The 14438-nt window shown below is 39.0% G+C and overlaps 1 protein-coding gene across 2 annotated transcripts in view; it reads right to left on the bottom strand.

The window, feature by feature from the left end:
- GABRA4 (gamma-aminobutyric acid type A receptor subunit alpha4) overlaps positions 1–14438 on the bottom strand; it is a 45563-nt gene that overhangs the window by 13952 nt on the left and 17173 nt on the right. Inside the window, exons 8-9 of one of the 2 annotated variants that reach the window (XM_037383902.1) lie at positions 11849–12108; positions 2909–3698 (exon numbers count right to left, since the gene is read on the bottom strand). In XM_037383902.1, coding sequence (XP_037239799.1) covers positions 3459–3698; positions 11849–12108 — 500 coding nt within the window. In that variant the 3' untranslated portion in view covers positions 2909–3458. Of the gene's footprint in view, positions 1–2908; positions 3699–11848; positions 12109–14438 lie in introns of those variants that run through there. The other variant, XM_037383892.1, reaches the window with a different exon arrangement.

Here is a 14438-nt window from a genome sequence, read left to right as displayed (position 1 = left end):
TAGGATAAGAGGTTCATATGCTGTCAGACAAATACTGTCATACAGCGTGCAAAACAATTCCGAAATATTTACTGTATCAAAAAGCATAGAGATCCTGCTTTAATTTTAAGCATCACATGCTATTTTTCACGGTCTTCATCTTTAAAAGAACTGAAGTGGGGAAAGATACATTCAGTACAAATTTTTCCTATGTAAAAAGTCCTGATGTAAGATGCCCTTCGGCTAGTCCCAGAGCAGCTAGTCCATTTTATTTGGCATGAAGATAGGATAACTAAACCAACCTCCTTGCAGGCATGTATAAAATGTGGTAATTAATGCTGCATTCTTCCCTTGACAAGTGGCTTCACATGCAATTGACCATGACTAATGCAACGAACAATGTGTTAGCATACTTCAGGATAAATCTGTACAATTTATTGTTAAATACTGTGGCAGATGTGTGGATGAAGCTTGATGGTCAGCTTTCATAAGAAAATGTATAGAACAAAAAAAAAACACTAAAAAAATGCTATCACCCAAAAGCAATTCATAGATCATTTGCTCTTCCATTTAAGCTTAAATTTGATGGATACTGCTGTTTACTACCACACTAAAATGATGCACAAATATGAGTCAATCTAAACTCTTCAATATTTAACAAGGCTTGCACACTAAACAGCTGCTCACATAATGTGGAAATTTGGAAACTTTCTCTAAGCCTGCATAAGCATTGACTTGAGCCAAAAAAAAAAAAAAAGTACTGGATTGTTTTGTATGTATTACGTTTTTGACAAGTAAGCCAATTTTGTACTTCAGTGAAGTCAAGATGGCAAATTTAGCATGAACTGAAGCAGCGTGCAGCAGCTGAGCTGATATTCAGGGAAGGGGATCATCAGCACAGCAACATACAATACTGAACTGACAAACTTAGTCATCTTGTTACAGAACAAAGAGAACTGGTGACAACCACAGTGCATATTCCCTACAATAAGGTCAACCTAGAATCTTGTAAAACAATCAAGAATATTATTTAAAATTCACATGCCAAGTCCTGGGGAGAATGCAGCAATGATAAAAGTGACTACCAGGGCAGCAGGCAAGTTTACTCTTATGACTGTATTTCAGAACGTCAGCACTGAGAACACTTGAAAGCTGCAAGCAATTCTTGTGTTGGTACAGCACTGTACAGTCAGCTCCTTCATGCAACTCAAGACCATCTTCCTACAGCCCGTTAGTGCTCTACATCACTGCTTTAAATCAGCTTCTGCAATTTGAAATTGCTTCATAGTTTTTATGATGGATACATCATGTGGGATGGGCACCCAAAATAAGCAGCTCCCAGTGCCTGAGGTAACAGAGAATCTGCAGTACTCAGAGCTGGCTATCCCCTTCATAGGCCCTCTGACAGCTAGGAAGCACAGCCATCATCAATGGCTGAAGAACAGGTACACATTAAAACTAGGGCCATGTATTCGCAATATAATTCACAGGTATTCTTTTAACCCTCCTCAGTACTCTAGAAAATAGCTCAGCAGTCCTGAGGTGGGATATAGAGACACTTCAGAAGACCTGCGCCAGCCTCACCCTATAACAGACCTTCACAGCAACACCGCGCAAGGTCCCAGGGCTGCTTTTGCACCATTCGTTCACTTAAACGGAGAGAGCTCACTGCTGGAGGTCAATGCATTTTCTAGATCCTTAGCAGATCTTTGACACAGGGCATCACTAAAGTGGTATCTCTCTCCGAGAGAGAGGCAGGACAATCCTTAAAGCAGCAGCTTCTATTTTCTCAGGGATAAATTCACAGCAGAATTTACAAGTCACACCACCACCATCTGGTACCAGTCCCAGCAGCAGAGAGCTAATGCTTTGACATCTAGCAAGCGGCTGTCAAAGCTGGAGAGAAATGCCCTGGGCAGGATCACAGCCTGAATTACACACCTTTGCAGGAGGAGCCATCCAGCTGCACCCAGTGCTTTCAGTTCTGAGCTCTTTCCTGAAGCTAGATTCAGTCACACTGTAAAAAGGCAGTCACAAAAAGACACTGTCCTCCTCTACAGCAGCCCAGTGACCAGGATGGGAACATAGGTTTGGCAATAGGACTCTCAAATCTGCCTTGACTGTCTCATGGATAACTACACAGGCTTCCCACATCTCAAGCACTTCCCCACCAGGCTACTGGATATTCTAGGACAAGTGGTCCTCATTCCTTATGATAGGAAGTGTGCATTCTGCACAGTTCAGTCTCCCCCTCCCGTTGCAGTGCATGCACGAACTGGCTCCAGAATCAATTCCTCTCCTTCTCCCTGGCCCCATACAAATTACTTAATGTAACATGAGCAGCTTCAATAGGAACTTAACATGTCGCAGACTACACAGCAGCCCGGTTACTAACACAGTTCCCCAAGACAGAAGGGACTCAAGTCTGCCCAGATTCCCATGACGGGGTTTGTGGGAGGCTGTATCTAACAGGCATGCTGGGCATTCAAATAAAGCAGACTAGGTATTTTTCCACCTAAGATGTATGGCAAACACTTTGGAAGCAGCAAGTCAGTTCTGTGCATGCCTACCCAGGGAAATTTAGTAATTAAGCCTTTTAAGTGCCTAATCACCTTTTTGGATACTTAATCTCCCTAAATTAAAAACAAAACAAAAAAAAACCCAACCAACCAACCAAACAAAAAAAACCAACAACCCCAAAAAAACCAAACCAAAACAAACAAAAAAAACAAAACACAAAAACACACCCCACAAAAAATAACCAACAAAAACACCCAAACCCCTGAGAAAGGTACAATTAAAGCAGTTTTAAAATGCACAGAAGAATTTTAATTGTTTTTTAGAATATTCAAGCATATAACAAAGAGGTACTATTATAACAAAATGAAAAGTGAACAGTAAATAAACATCTTTATGCATCACTGTTAATTTTGCGAGACTAAGATTAGCCTTCCATGACAGCACTATTAAGCCTTCAGTGAGACACAGGTAAATTAATACATAGGAAGGTCAGTGATGTGCTATATGAAAGCATAGGTTTCCCAAATTAAGAAAGCTCAATTAATTCAAACATAAACTCATGCAAAAATTGGAAGACTTAAAGCAACTAAAAGTCTGGCATTACTTATTGTTTAGCTGCAACATGAAAATTGTTTGTGTGGTAATTTAGTAATATTTTCCCATTAAACCCTACCATAGTGTTTTTTATCCTTACCATTCCTTCCTAAGAAAACAGTCTGTTCTTCTGGAAGGACATTATATAGCCTGCCAAATTCACACCATTTGATACTTACCAGGGAAGTAGCATGTTGTCATCAGTGTAAATAATGCTGCTTGTCCCAAATCCCACTGAGTCACCATATTGCCATGCTGCTAGCAAATGCACAACTTGGAGGATAAATCTCCCATGTTTTATTATTATCTTGTAGAGCCAGTCAATCAACATTTTACTGGAATAATACTAGAGATTTTGTTTTGCCTTACAGAGCCCTGGAATATGACCAAGTAAAAGCTCCACCTGCCACAAAATACCATGAATTCCAGTCCATAGCTTTAGCAGTGCAAATAGCAATGCAGATTATTTGGAGAGGAAAAAGTAAGGACAGATAAGCTGCAAGAGCCAGTCCACCATCCATGCTGCTCATTTTGTGACCTGAATCGTGATGGGAGGGGAGGAGAGGTAAGAAGAGTTCCATCTTATGTTCCACCATTAGACAGGCCTGAAAGTGCACAATGTGGAAGAAAAGTGAATTCAAGGTTATTAAAGCGACAGAAATTGGAAAAACCTCTTTTCAAAAAATGGATCCTAAATTTATGTCAAATAAACTCATCAACCTGTATGGTGCTTAAGAGCTATATACATGCACACATGTAAGTATGTATATATATGTACGTATGCATGTATATAGTTCTTAAGCACTGGTGTACATGGTTCTCAAAGATTTTATTTATATCATGACAAAAATGAAGAAACTGAAAACATAAGTGGGGGGGCAGGGAATAAACACATTAGGATAGGTCATGTGCTAACCAACGTGGAGGTGCTAGGTGCTCTGTATTTATGTGTTTATGAAAGGAAGAAGAACAGCTGATTAGGGACCAAAGACCTTCATTATTTTCTGTATCTTTCAGTTTCAGTGACCTTAAAGCTGTAGCTAAATTTGCTTCAGTAGTTTGCTGAAAATGCCTTGAACACTCATTGCCTCGTAGATTTTCCCAAGCCTCTCAACATTTATTTCTTCTGACTCTAATTCTCCCAGCTGTGAAACTCAATTGCAATTTGGTGTCATTGGGCTCACCAGCACTGGAAACTCTTTGTGAAGGGGAAACAAAACTGAAATTTAAATATAAATACAGAAAAAGGTTTAAGCAAAAAATACAAAGACCCTTGTGTTCAAAGACATCATTTCATACTTATCATCATAGCGAAAACTACAAACCCCCTGACAATTTGCATTACAAGAGATGCTGAACAATCTGAAAATCTTACCCCTGTCACTACACACTTTTGTTCTGACTTGGTGTTTCTGAAGTGCTACCACATATTTTTTGAGTACTTAATATTTGCCTCTACAAAAAAAGAAAAGAAAAAAAGGAAGGAAAATGCAATTAGACCAATATAAGACCTATCTTAATGCCTGCAAATGACATCAGCATCAAAATAAACTTTTATAATTAAACAGGAACAGGCATTGTTTATCCTAATGACAAAACAATAATGAATATGGGGTTTTGGACCATGGTGGGTTTTTTTTCCCCAGTAGATCAGCACAATCACAGGGAAAGGCATTTAAGTGTATTTTCAGAATTAAAACCAATGGGGTTTAGTATTTTCTAGAATATCCACTTGAAAGATTGATGTTACTGAGGTATGCTTTGGTTTCCAAAATAAAAGCCTTATCCTAATACCACTTAAGCCAAGTCTTCCAGTAACTACAGTAAACGTTGTCAGGTATTTGAGCATCAGATCAGTAACAACTGAACATTTCCCTCATATTCCCTTGCCTGCTATCATGGTACTTCATTATAATATTCACAGAAAATTGAAGACTGAGTAATTACTGCATTTCCTAGTAAGGGTTTGAGAAGATAGCACTCCAGCAGGGATTTTTGTTTAGTTATAAATAAGGTGTTGAAATTAAGCTCCTGCTTTTTTTGTGCATGTTAAAAGAAAAAACAAAACCAGAAACACAACCAACAACAACCCCCCAAACAGAAAACAGTTTCCCTATCAATTCCAATATTTTTGTTCATTTTATCAACACTCAGTCATCTTTTACCTTCATTATAATTGAATTCCGGAATTCAATGGAGCTTACATCACAGTTAAGTTGGGTCAGAATCTAGCCCCAAACCTAATCCTACGTTGCATACTCCCAGTAATTAAACTGCCCACTTTGCATTAGGCAAATGTTTCTTTCTACTTTCAGGGTAATTTTATTCCACAACTCAACCACGTTAAAGGTAGAGCAATATCAGGTTCTTGGAAAGAGACCAAATTTTCTAATATAGCACTTTATTTTTTGCTATTTAGAAAGACGTATTATGTGAAATATTAAGAAAATAATTTTAAATTGTACACCCTACATTTATGCCCCAATCATATTGTCTGAGCACATATTTAGCTCTATAACTTGCAAATAGTGCCAGTTGCTGGTAGGGCTATCTAAGACTAGTGAACCAAGTAAAAAACCCCAACAACTAAAGCCCAAAGAAAAACAATAATAAAACAAACAAAGCCAAAGAAGCAATTAAAAAAAAAAAGGGGGGGGGGGGGGTGTGGCACAGAGAGAACACACAAAACATCTGCGCATCACAGCTAATAAAATATTTTGAGAACTATTTTGGATCTATTCTATCTTCAGGAACCCAAACATTCAAAGTTCCCACTAAGTCACTGCAGCCTTCCCCCAGGTAGTCACTCTCTCCTCTCTCTCAAGTAGTGTTCTGTACAAAATGTGCCAGCTGTTTATGACATGCATCCACTCCCATTTTACTTAAACATGACGCTAGTATATTATGACTGTAAATAACTGACAGCAAAAATGTTGACTAATGAAACCATTAGCGACAGAAAGTTGTTGACATGTCAAGGAAATTATTCACACAGTACAACACCCTCCTTTTCTATGGTCCTGTCCTTACATTTGCATGAACTCTACACATTTCTTGAGCCTGAAGTCCTCCATTAGGATCTGATTTTTAAAATGCCACTGCCGTAAAAAAACCCAAACCACAACACCCTAGGCAGTGCAGAAGCAATGATGCAGCAAAAAATTATTATTGTATTTAAAAACTGAAATGCTGTTCCAGCTGCACAACTATTCAAATCACACAATAGGAGGCAAGCTATGCATCCACAGAAGGAGTTCAGTAAACAGACCATCACCTTGTCCAAACACAAACTGGTAAGACCTAGCTGCTCTTCAGAAAACTCCGTCCACATATGAGGGATGTGGGTTTAGCTCCACTTCTCTGTTTGCTGGGACAGAGGAAGCCATTATTCCAAGCTATTAGTCCAATGAAGAAGCAAAGAAATTAAGCGGCACTACTTCAAATCTGGTACATTTTATGCACCTCTCCATTACAGAGTATGTCTCCATATTCCAAAAGAAGTTTTGGTTCAAAGGCTAAAATTTCGACTTTCACTTACAGCCTAGACCTTAGACACAAGAACGTATTTGTTACTGTTTCAGCACGAATCCACTTCAGGGATTAAGAACAAAGAAGCAGTGCACACATGCACTAAAAACCCAGAAATATCTAGCCTATGGCCTCTGGATTGTGCCCAGCCCATCAGAACAATCTATCTGGCCCAGTCCTTGCTCTGGAAGTCAGGAGATAGTGCACATACCTGAGCATGAGCCAGGTTAATTGCTCTAGACAAACTGCTCTGGACGTCTGCTCACCAGAAGATGCCAAAGGATCCCATTTTCCTCCCACCCTCCATCATGTAACTTGAGCTGTGTCCATCGTATAACTAAAAGCTTTGTATCACAGAAAACACATCTTAATCACATGAAAGCACATGTGCAGGTTGCCCACATGACATGTTTCTTGTAAACTTGTCAAGTACACACCAGTCACCTATCAACCCTGAATGGATATACCTGTTATGGAGTGGACTGCACACCTACATGGCAGTGAAGAGTTTGACCCTTGAGTTCCTCCACTGGATGTACAGAACTTGCTCAAGACAACATGACACTTAGCCATCTTCAGAAAAAGAGGAAGATAGTTTTGAGTGTTACAAAATCTACTTGTGACCAAGTTTGAAGAAATTACTCTGTTCAAAAGGTTCATTAGTGTCTGACCTGTTTTTTTCCAAGTTCCACGTTCTTTTAATAAACAGCTGAAGTCGAAGCTGGTTGAAGCTTAACAGTGTTAAGGAGCCTATTCTTTGAAGACTTTTTCAGTAGCATTCTTCATCTCCAAAACTGGGTAGGTCTTTAAAAATAAACTTCATAGGAGTACAGTGAAAAGGAAATCATGCAGAAGCATAAAAATAGACTCAGGAGTCCAATAACAAACTATAAATCATTCATTTCCATCACATGCTGACTTTGCAACAACATTTCTGCTTTCACTAAAGAAAGCAGTTCAGAATATTCAGGGACAGGTTCACTCCTTCTAACCTGAAAGCATTTTAACTTGCTCCCAAGACAAGGAAATCACAGGAGACCATGGTGTAAAGTCATCTGTCTTGGCTTAGACAGACTCCAGAACTGTCTTGCTGTGCTGGCCAGAAGGGATGAATGAGGCTGTCCAAGTCCCTTGTGAACTCAAGGCTGATCTCAAACAAGCTTGGGTCCTAATCATGGGATGTCTACTGCAGAACTGTACTCCTCCTTACGAAAACTATTAAGTTTGTATCAGAAAATTATAGGCAACAAGATGACAGGTTTGAAATGGGGTGGGGAGGTGGAAGAGGGCAAAAAGAGGTTGTGTAAGACCATGGCTAAAACCAAATCAAGTGATAGAGGAGCACACATGGCATCCGCAGGCACTACAGGCTCGCTTCGGCCACTCCCAGCCCAGGAAACTAGCTTGACACCAGGATTTTTTTGTTGGAATTAACACAGTTCAGATTACTTAGCCAGCCTCCAAAGTTCATTTAATGCTTACTCTAATAAATATATTGATCAGTCACACCCAGTATGCAGCTCCAAAAATGTAAATATAATTACTCAAGAGAATAACTTAGAAAAACATACAGTCTGCATTTGCTACAGTAAAGAAGTATTGGTTGTGGTGAAGAAACATATAATGTGAATGAACACATCCCAAATCATTTGGTCATAGTGATAGGACTTGCCTTTGATCCATGACAACTGGAAAAGTGTTTTTGACTGAAAAGAAAAAAAAAAAAACCACCACCAAGAATTCTAATTTGTGTGAACAATACATGAACTGACTCAATATCGAAAACCCAGTTTAATTCTATGGTCAGAAACTGGTCAAACGTATACGTATCAAAAAAAGACTTCCAATTACATCCAATCTATCTTTAAGTTACCAAACATTACTATTAATATGCCTGATTTCTAATACTGTCAGATAGCAAAACCCCCATGTTTTATAGGGAATCCAGTTTCATAGCTCAACTTGTTCCCTCTTGAAAACCCCCTAGGACAATCTCATCATGTTAGTGGAGGTAAAAAAAAAAAAAAAAAAAAAAAAAAAATCAAATGCTCAGAATCATCCAATGAATAATTCAGAATCAACAACCCATAAAATGAAACCCTCATTTAAAAGTATAGTATCACCGCCTTTGTTTTCCTTAACAGTGTCAATTACTCTGTTTTTCAGAGTTCAATTTTTGTTTTCAGGAGACCTATACAGTTGGGACCTCAACTGTGAAAAGCCAGTGCAACAACCTGTATGCTGTTTCAAGGCAGGCAAAAGCACAGCGATAACAAGCGTAAGAGAGGGGTCTCCCCCTTCTATTAGTAGACGAACCGAAGCAGGTTGCAAATAGTGAGATGCGCACCAGAATGAACTGTAAGGTTTAGGTGTTCAGCCGCTGCCTTTCCAAATTTACACACACTTCCCCCCTGGGCTAAGTGAAAATGTTCAACTTCGGGAGACTGGTAAATTTAACAGATTAGGCAACATCAGTCTGAAAAAAAATCCAGTTTAAAATAAAACTTCTCTTTGAACTCTGGCAATTGTATTGCAAACAGCAGAATTTCTAGAATAATAGTGGCAACATAGTACATACTTTTTTTAAAATGCTTACTGGGTTACGAAATCAAACCCTATCATTTAGCTATGGAGATAAAATGTATGGTCTTTATGTTAAGAAACAATTCCTACAGATTACATGCTACAGTCAGATTACTGTCCTTCCCCTCACCGGGAAACTGAGATTCTGTTATCTCTGGTAAATCAGCACTGATTAGACAGTATATGCGCAGAAAGAAAAAAAAAAAATCAGATTCATAATAAGGCATAAGAAAATTCTACATTAGTCTTTTATAAGCAAAACTAAAACTTTTAAGGAGAGGGCTGTATTATGTGTCAGGTTGGAAAGCAGAATCTAACAGCCATATCGGCTTCTAATGAATTAGAACAGCCACATTAGCTTGTGTTCTGCACAGCAGGTGACCAGAACAGCAGTCATCCTCTAGCCACGGAAAGGGCTGCACCTCGATAGCTCGGCCTTACATGTAACAGTACCTGTGGGCTCACCCTGTATACCTGCTTGGGAAGAGCAGAGACTCAAGACTTAGCATAGGCATAACTGGAGTAAAAGCCATTAAAAAAATAACAGTTCAAGGTACAATCAACGTTATCACCCACTTGCATGCTAAAAACATTAACGTGGAACCCTTCCAAAAAGTAGTTTGCTCCTTGAGTGCTTTCAAAATCCCCAAACCTGTAAGCACATTACCACATTTATTACAGAGGTATTGATTAAGCAGTGGGATAGAAGTGTTCACATCTCATTTTACCTAGCTTTTGAGCTGGGTGAAGCTGTGTGTGTCCTGTTGTTGCTTTTGTTAAAAAACAAACAAACAAAAACCAGAAAAAGAGAGAGAAAGAGAAGTTCCTCCAAAACATGTGCGTAACTGGCTAGGCATGATACAAGAGTGACTTACAGCAATGAATCATGAATCAAAACAGTTTTGTTAAGCCTTCATCATTGCTAAGAAAACTTATTTTTCATTTTTTTTTAAACAAAATAAAGTCTTCCAAATAAACCTATGGTGAATCCGTTCTTATGTAATCTATTTTCCTATGGAGCCAAGTGAAACTTGCCTATCACCCAAAGCAGTAACATTCCTCAGGAGTGCCCGAGACACTATACTAAACTGCACACTGTACAACCAGGAAGCTCAGCATAAACTAATGGCACTAATGCCCTTATGCACAAGGTGAACTACATGTTACTACAAACATACTTCTTCTTGTTCCCACCTCTTACTAGCAGCCAACAGAGTGACAAGTAACAAACTCTTCAGGAGCACATCCATCCTTTTAAAGAGAAACAGGAGCTAACAGAACACCACAGCCAGGAGACTGGAAACAGTAACAACCTACTGTAAGACAGCAAAGAGGAGGAAGAAAAATGGAAGTGGGTGGACAGCAGCTGAACAGCAATAGCAAATGGAAGGGGTGGTAAGGCAAAAAAGAGCAGATGAATAGGGAAGGAGACAAATGAGATGTGAAAAGAGACAGAAGACAAAATTACCAAGAGTTAGCCTAAAACAGCGGTGCCTCAATCATGGCTCAGCCAAAGGAAATTACAAAATCAGTCTGACAGGAAGAGTAAATTACAACGCTGCTGTCAGCATCTCACTTCTTGAGTGGTGCTGCCAAGAGTCAGCCATGGGTGGGAATTACTGGCCTCCTGCATGGCCGGTGCAAGTGCTGCAACGATTCTGTTAGCATATGGGAATGGGAAAAGGGAGGAAAGGAGAATCACTGGTGAGCTCAACTGAAAATGAGATCAAGGCCCAGGGGTCCTCAAACTACGGCCTGCAGGCCAGATACAGCCCCCCAGGGTCCTCAATCGGGCCCCCGGTATTTAGAGACCCCCCCCACCCACCCCCCGCCGGGGGTTGGGGAGGGAACCAAGCAGCCGCAGATGGCTGCCTGCCACTGCATCCGTGCGCCGGCCCCCTGGTTAAAACGTTTGAGGACCCCTGGATCAAGCCTTTATGAACTAGACCTCATGCTAAAATAGCTGCCACACAAGTCACATGCAACCCAAAGCACTATGAAAGCTGCAAAACATTTTGTTAAACAGAGCCCCACAACCTTTTCAGGAGTTGAGGCAAGCTCCTGTGCAAAGGCAGGCTAATTACATAAAACGAAACCTATGGTGGACACAAGTTTCATCCAGCATTCTTCAAAAATTCCAGAAACTGTAACTGATGAAGAAAGAAAACTCTAGAGAGCAATACATGCAATGAAAGGAGAAATGTGATATCTAGGGAAGTGCTCCAAGGTACAGCTGCAATACTTTAACTTATTTTAATTCATTAAAGACATCAGCCAAAGATAACATGCTGCCCTCATAATCTGTAATATCTTCGTCTATATAATCAGTCCTATCAGAATCAACATGCAAAGGGAAAGTTTCCTAAAGACACCCACCCTAACTGACCTTCACCAAAACACAACTAAATAGGGAAGAGACTGCAGGTATGGATGGACACAACCTCCTTCTCTCCCCTGAGTTAATCCAATAATGTAAGAATTAAATAATGTTATACAGGTTTTTCTCATTGAATATAGTGTAGCATTAGGCTAATTTACACTGTATCATTACATCAGAGGGAAGCAGGGAGGAAGTTAGAGGCCTGTTTTTACCAAGAAACACTACAAAAAAGACAGAAGATATTTGCATAAGCTGAAAACATACCGAGAGTGTCTCTTCCGTACTTCTTTCTCTTTGTACTGGAGCAACTGGAAATTCAAGAAGGGATTTTACCGTCTTCCTTTTGGCTTTTTCCGCTTGAATATTAGTAAAATAGTTGACAGCAGCAAACTCAATAAGAGCAGAGAAGACAAAGGCAAAGCAGACCGCTATGAACCAGTCCATGGCAGTAGCATAGGATACTTTGGGCAGTGAGTGTCTTGCACTGATGCTCAGTGTCGTCATTGTCAACACTGTGGTTATTCCTTCAAAGAAATAAAGCAAAAGCACTGCTGAATCAGAGTAAAACAAAGTGAGAAGAGGCAAGCAGCTTCAAACAAAGAACATTAAATCACTTAAGAGTCGTCTTCTGCTCCTTGTGAATAGTGCATTAGATTTAAGTCATGACAACCACTATATACCTGTGAGCACCTATGCACACAAAATAGTTAACCAGTTTTTAAAGGAGGCATGGAAAGCTACAACTTCAGCAGTTTATCTACAGTTCACATGAAGAAAATTAAAAGCATATGAAATGAAGGCTTCCACATGTCAATTTCACAGAATTCCTTACAAGTTATTTTCTAAACACTTGAACATAATTTGTTAAACAGGGGAGTGCTCCTCAGACTGCAACAAAAACATGATTTTTCCTGTAATGTGCTCAGAATGCCATCTATTAGTCTGTGTCTGTTTCCCTGATCCCACTCGTAGTCTAGGTGCCATTAAGTCATGGCAAATTATTTTGGTGCTAAGGAAATCTAGAATATTATGTTAACAATTCTGTTAATTAAGAAACCCTTACCTTCTCTTTTAAACCCTTCTGCTACTAGTCAACCGATGAAATTTAATTAGAACTTCATCTTCAGAAAGAACAACTTTTTAATTAAAGTGTACAAGCATGAACACTGAACTCAAAATATGACCACTACATGGTAGTATTTCAAACACAAATACATGGTGTATAAAACCAAGGTATGGGGTCTTCTTTTTTTTCCCCTTTTTCATCCAAAACATCCCATATCATACAAATGTAAAATACCAAGTATATAGTGAACACTGCATAAATCCTACCATGATAACCTCCAGGAAGACTGACTACAAATGAAGAGGTCTTTACTCTTATGAAGAAAACACTGTACCCATTTTAATTCAAGATGAAATGTATATGCTCAGAAGAATTCAGAAATTAAGAGAATGTTTTCCAACCAGATCCTCACATCCCCTATTCCCTAAATGGTGGTATTCCATCTGGGTAATCTGGTATGAAAAAGCTTCACCTAGACACTGCCACACAGAGAATGGGGCACAATGAAACCAGTCCTTCCTATTAAAGAAGAAAAAAAGAGTAATAGCCAGATCATGAATGCATAAAGAGTATCTCAGAGCAAACTCAGCAGGATAAAAAACCACAGATGCCAGCTCACAAAACCTTCTTCAGTAGGAAGGCATTGAAAAACACACCACTGAAAATGTTTAAATCTGAGGAAAAAATAAATAAATTATGGGAAATTTTTTTCCCTAGAAGAGACCCATCCCTGCTTAGCCCTATCCTTCCTGATCCTACCTTTGTCCACTTCAAGCAAATAGCTTGTCTGAATTGTCTTTCCAAAGACTTTTGCTTAACAGATGTAAGAATAGGGTGAAGTGACTTGAATGATCAACTATTCCTCAAATACGAGGAGGAGAGGGGAGGCCATGACAGTATGATAGTCTACTGCCATAGTCTTTATCAGATTTCCCTCTATTAAATTATTCTTCTGGGACACTTGCAGTTGCCATTGCAACTGCACTTGGATACATGTCATAAGGATTTACAGGGTAGGGAATTAAGTTCTGGTGAAAAAATATTATATATACACATGAACTTTAATTATCCAGAGCTAAATGCTTGCAAGCTTCTGATTAGAAATGCACATAACCATATAAAAATATATTAAGAGTATTTTAATATAAAAATATATGCTAAAAACCTGTTTTAAAATTACTGCTGTCTTTCCTCTAAGAAACACCAGTCCCCCACAATCACCAGATTCAGGTGCCTGACACTTTCATGACCTAATTTACCTTTGTTCCTTGTGTATTCTTCCTCTGTTACCTTTGCCAAGATCTCCCTAATCATGCAATATCCAATGGAAAGATCTTTTGGTTAGCCTCTTCTGACAGTTCCTCTAGAAAGCTGGTCTTGCCTACCTCTTTTTGTCTTTTATGAAAAACTTTAGAAAACGGGGTCCCTGCTGGAGTTTTTCAGAAAACTAAAAAAAAATATACTTTTAGCCATACTTTAAGTCATTTGCTTTCAAAGGCATTTTAGAAACATAGCTGTACTTAGCAGATGTCCAAAATGTATTATTATTATTATTATTTGTTTCCAGTTTCACATATGGCTATATTGACTATATTACATCTATTGCTCTGTAATTTGTACATTTTCAATTATCACATTTTGTCTGTAAATACAGATCCTAACTTTTCAGTTCATGGCAATACTCTTTGAAAAAAAAAAAAAAAAAAAGGTACCATTATTTAACATCACTGCAAAGGCATTTGAAGTGATACACTTAATTTGCCTAATGTAATGCTTGAGTTGAGAGCT

Source organism: Falco rusticolus, chromosome 1, assembly GCF_015220075.1.
Source record: "Falco rusticolus isolate bFalRus1 chromosome 1, bFalRus1.pri, whole genome shotgun sequence".
Lineage (NCBI taxonomy): Eukaryota > Metazoa > Chordata > Aves > Falconiformes > Falconidae > Falco > Falco rusticolus.
The sequence above is the reverse complement of the archived record's forward strand: the minus strand, read 5'-3'. Positions and strand labels throughout refer to the sequence as shown.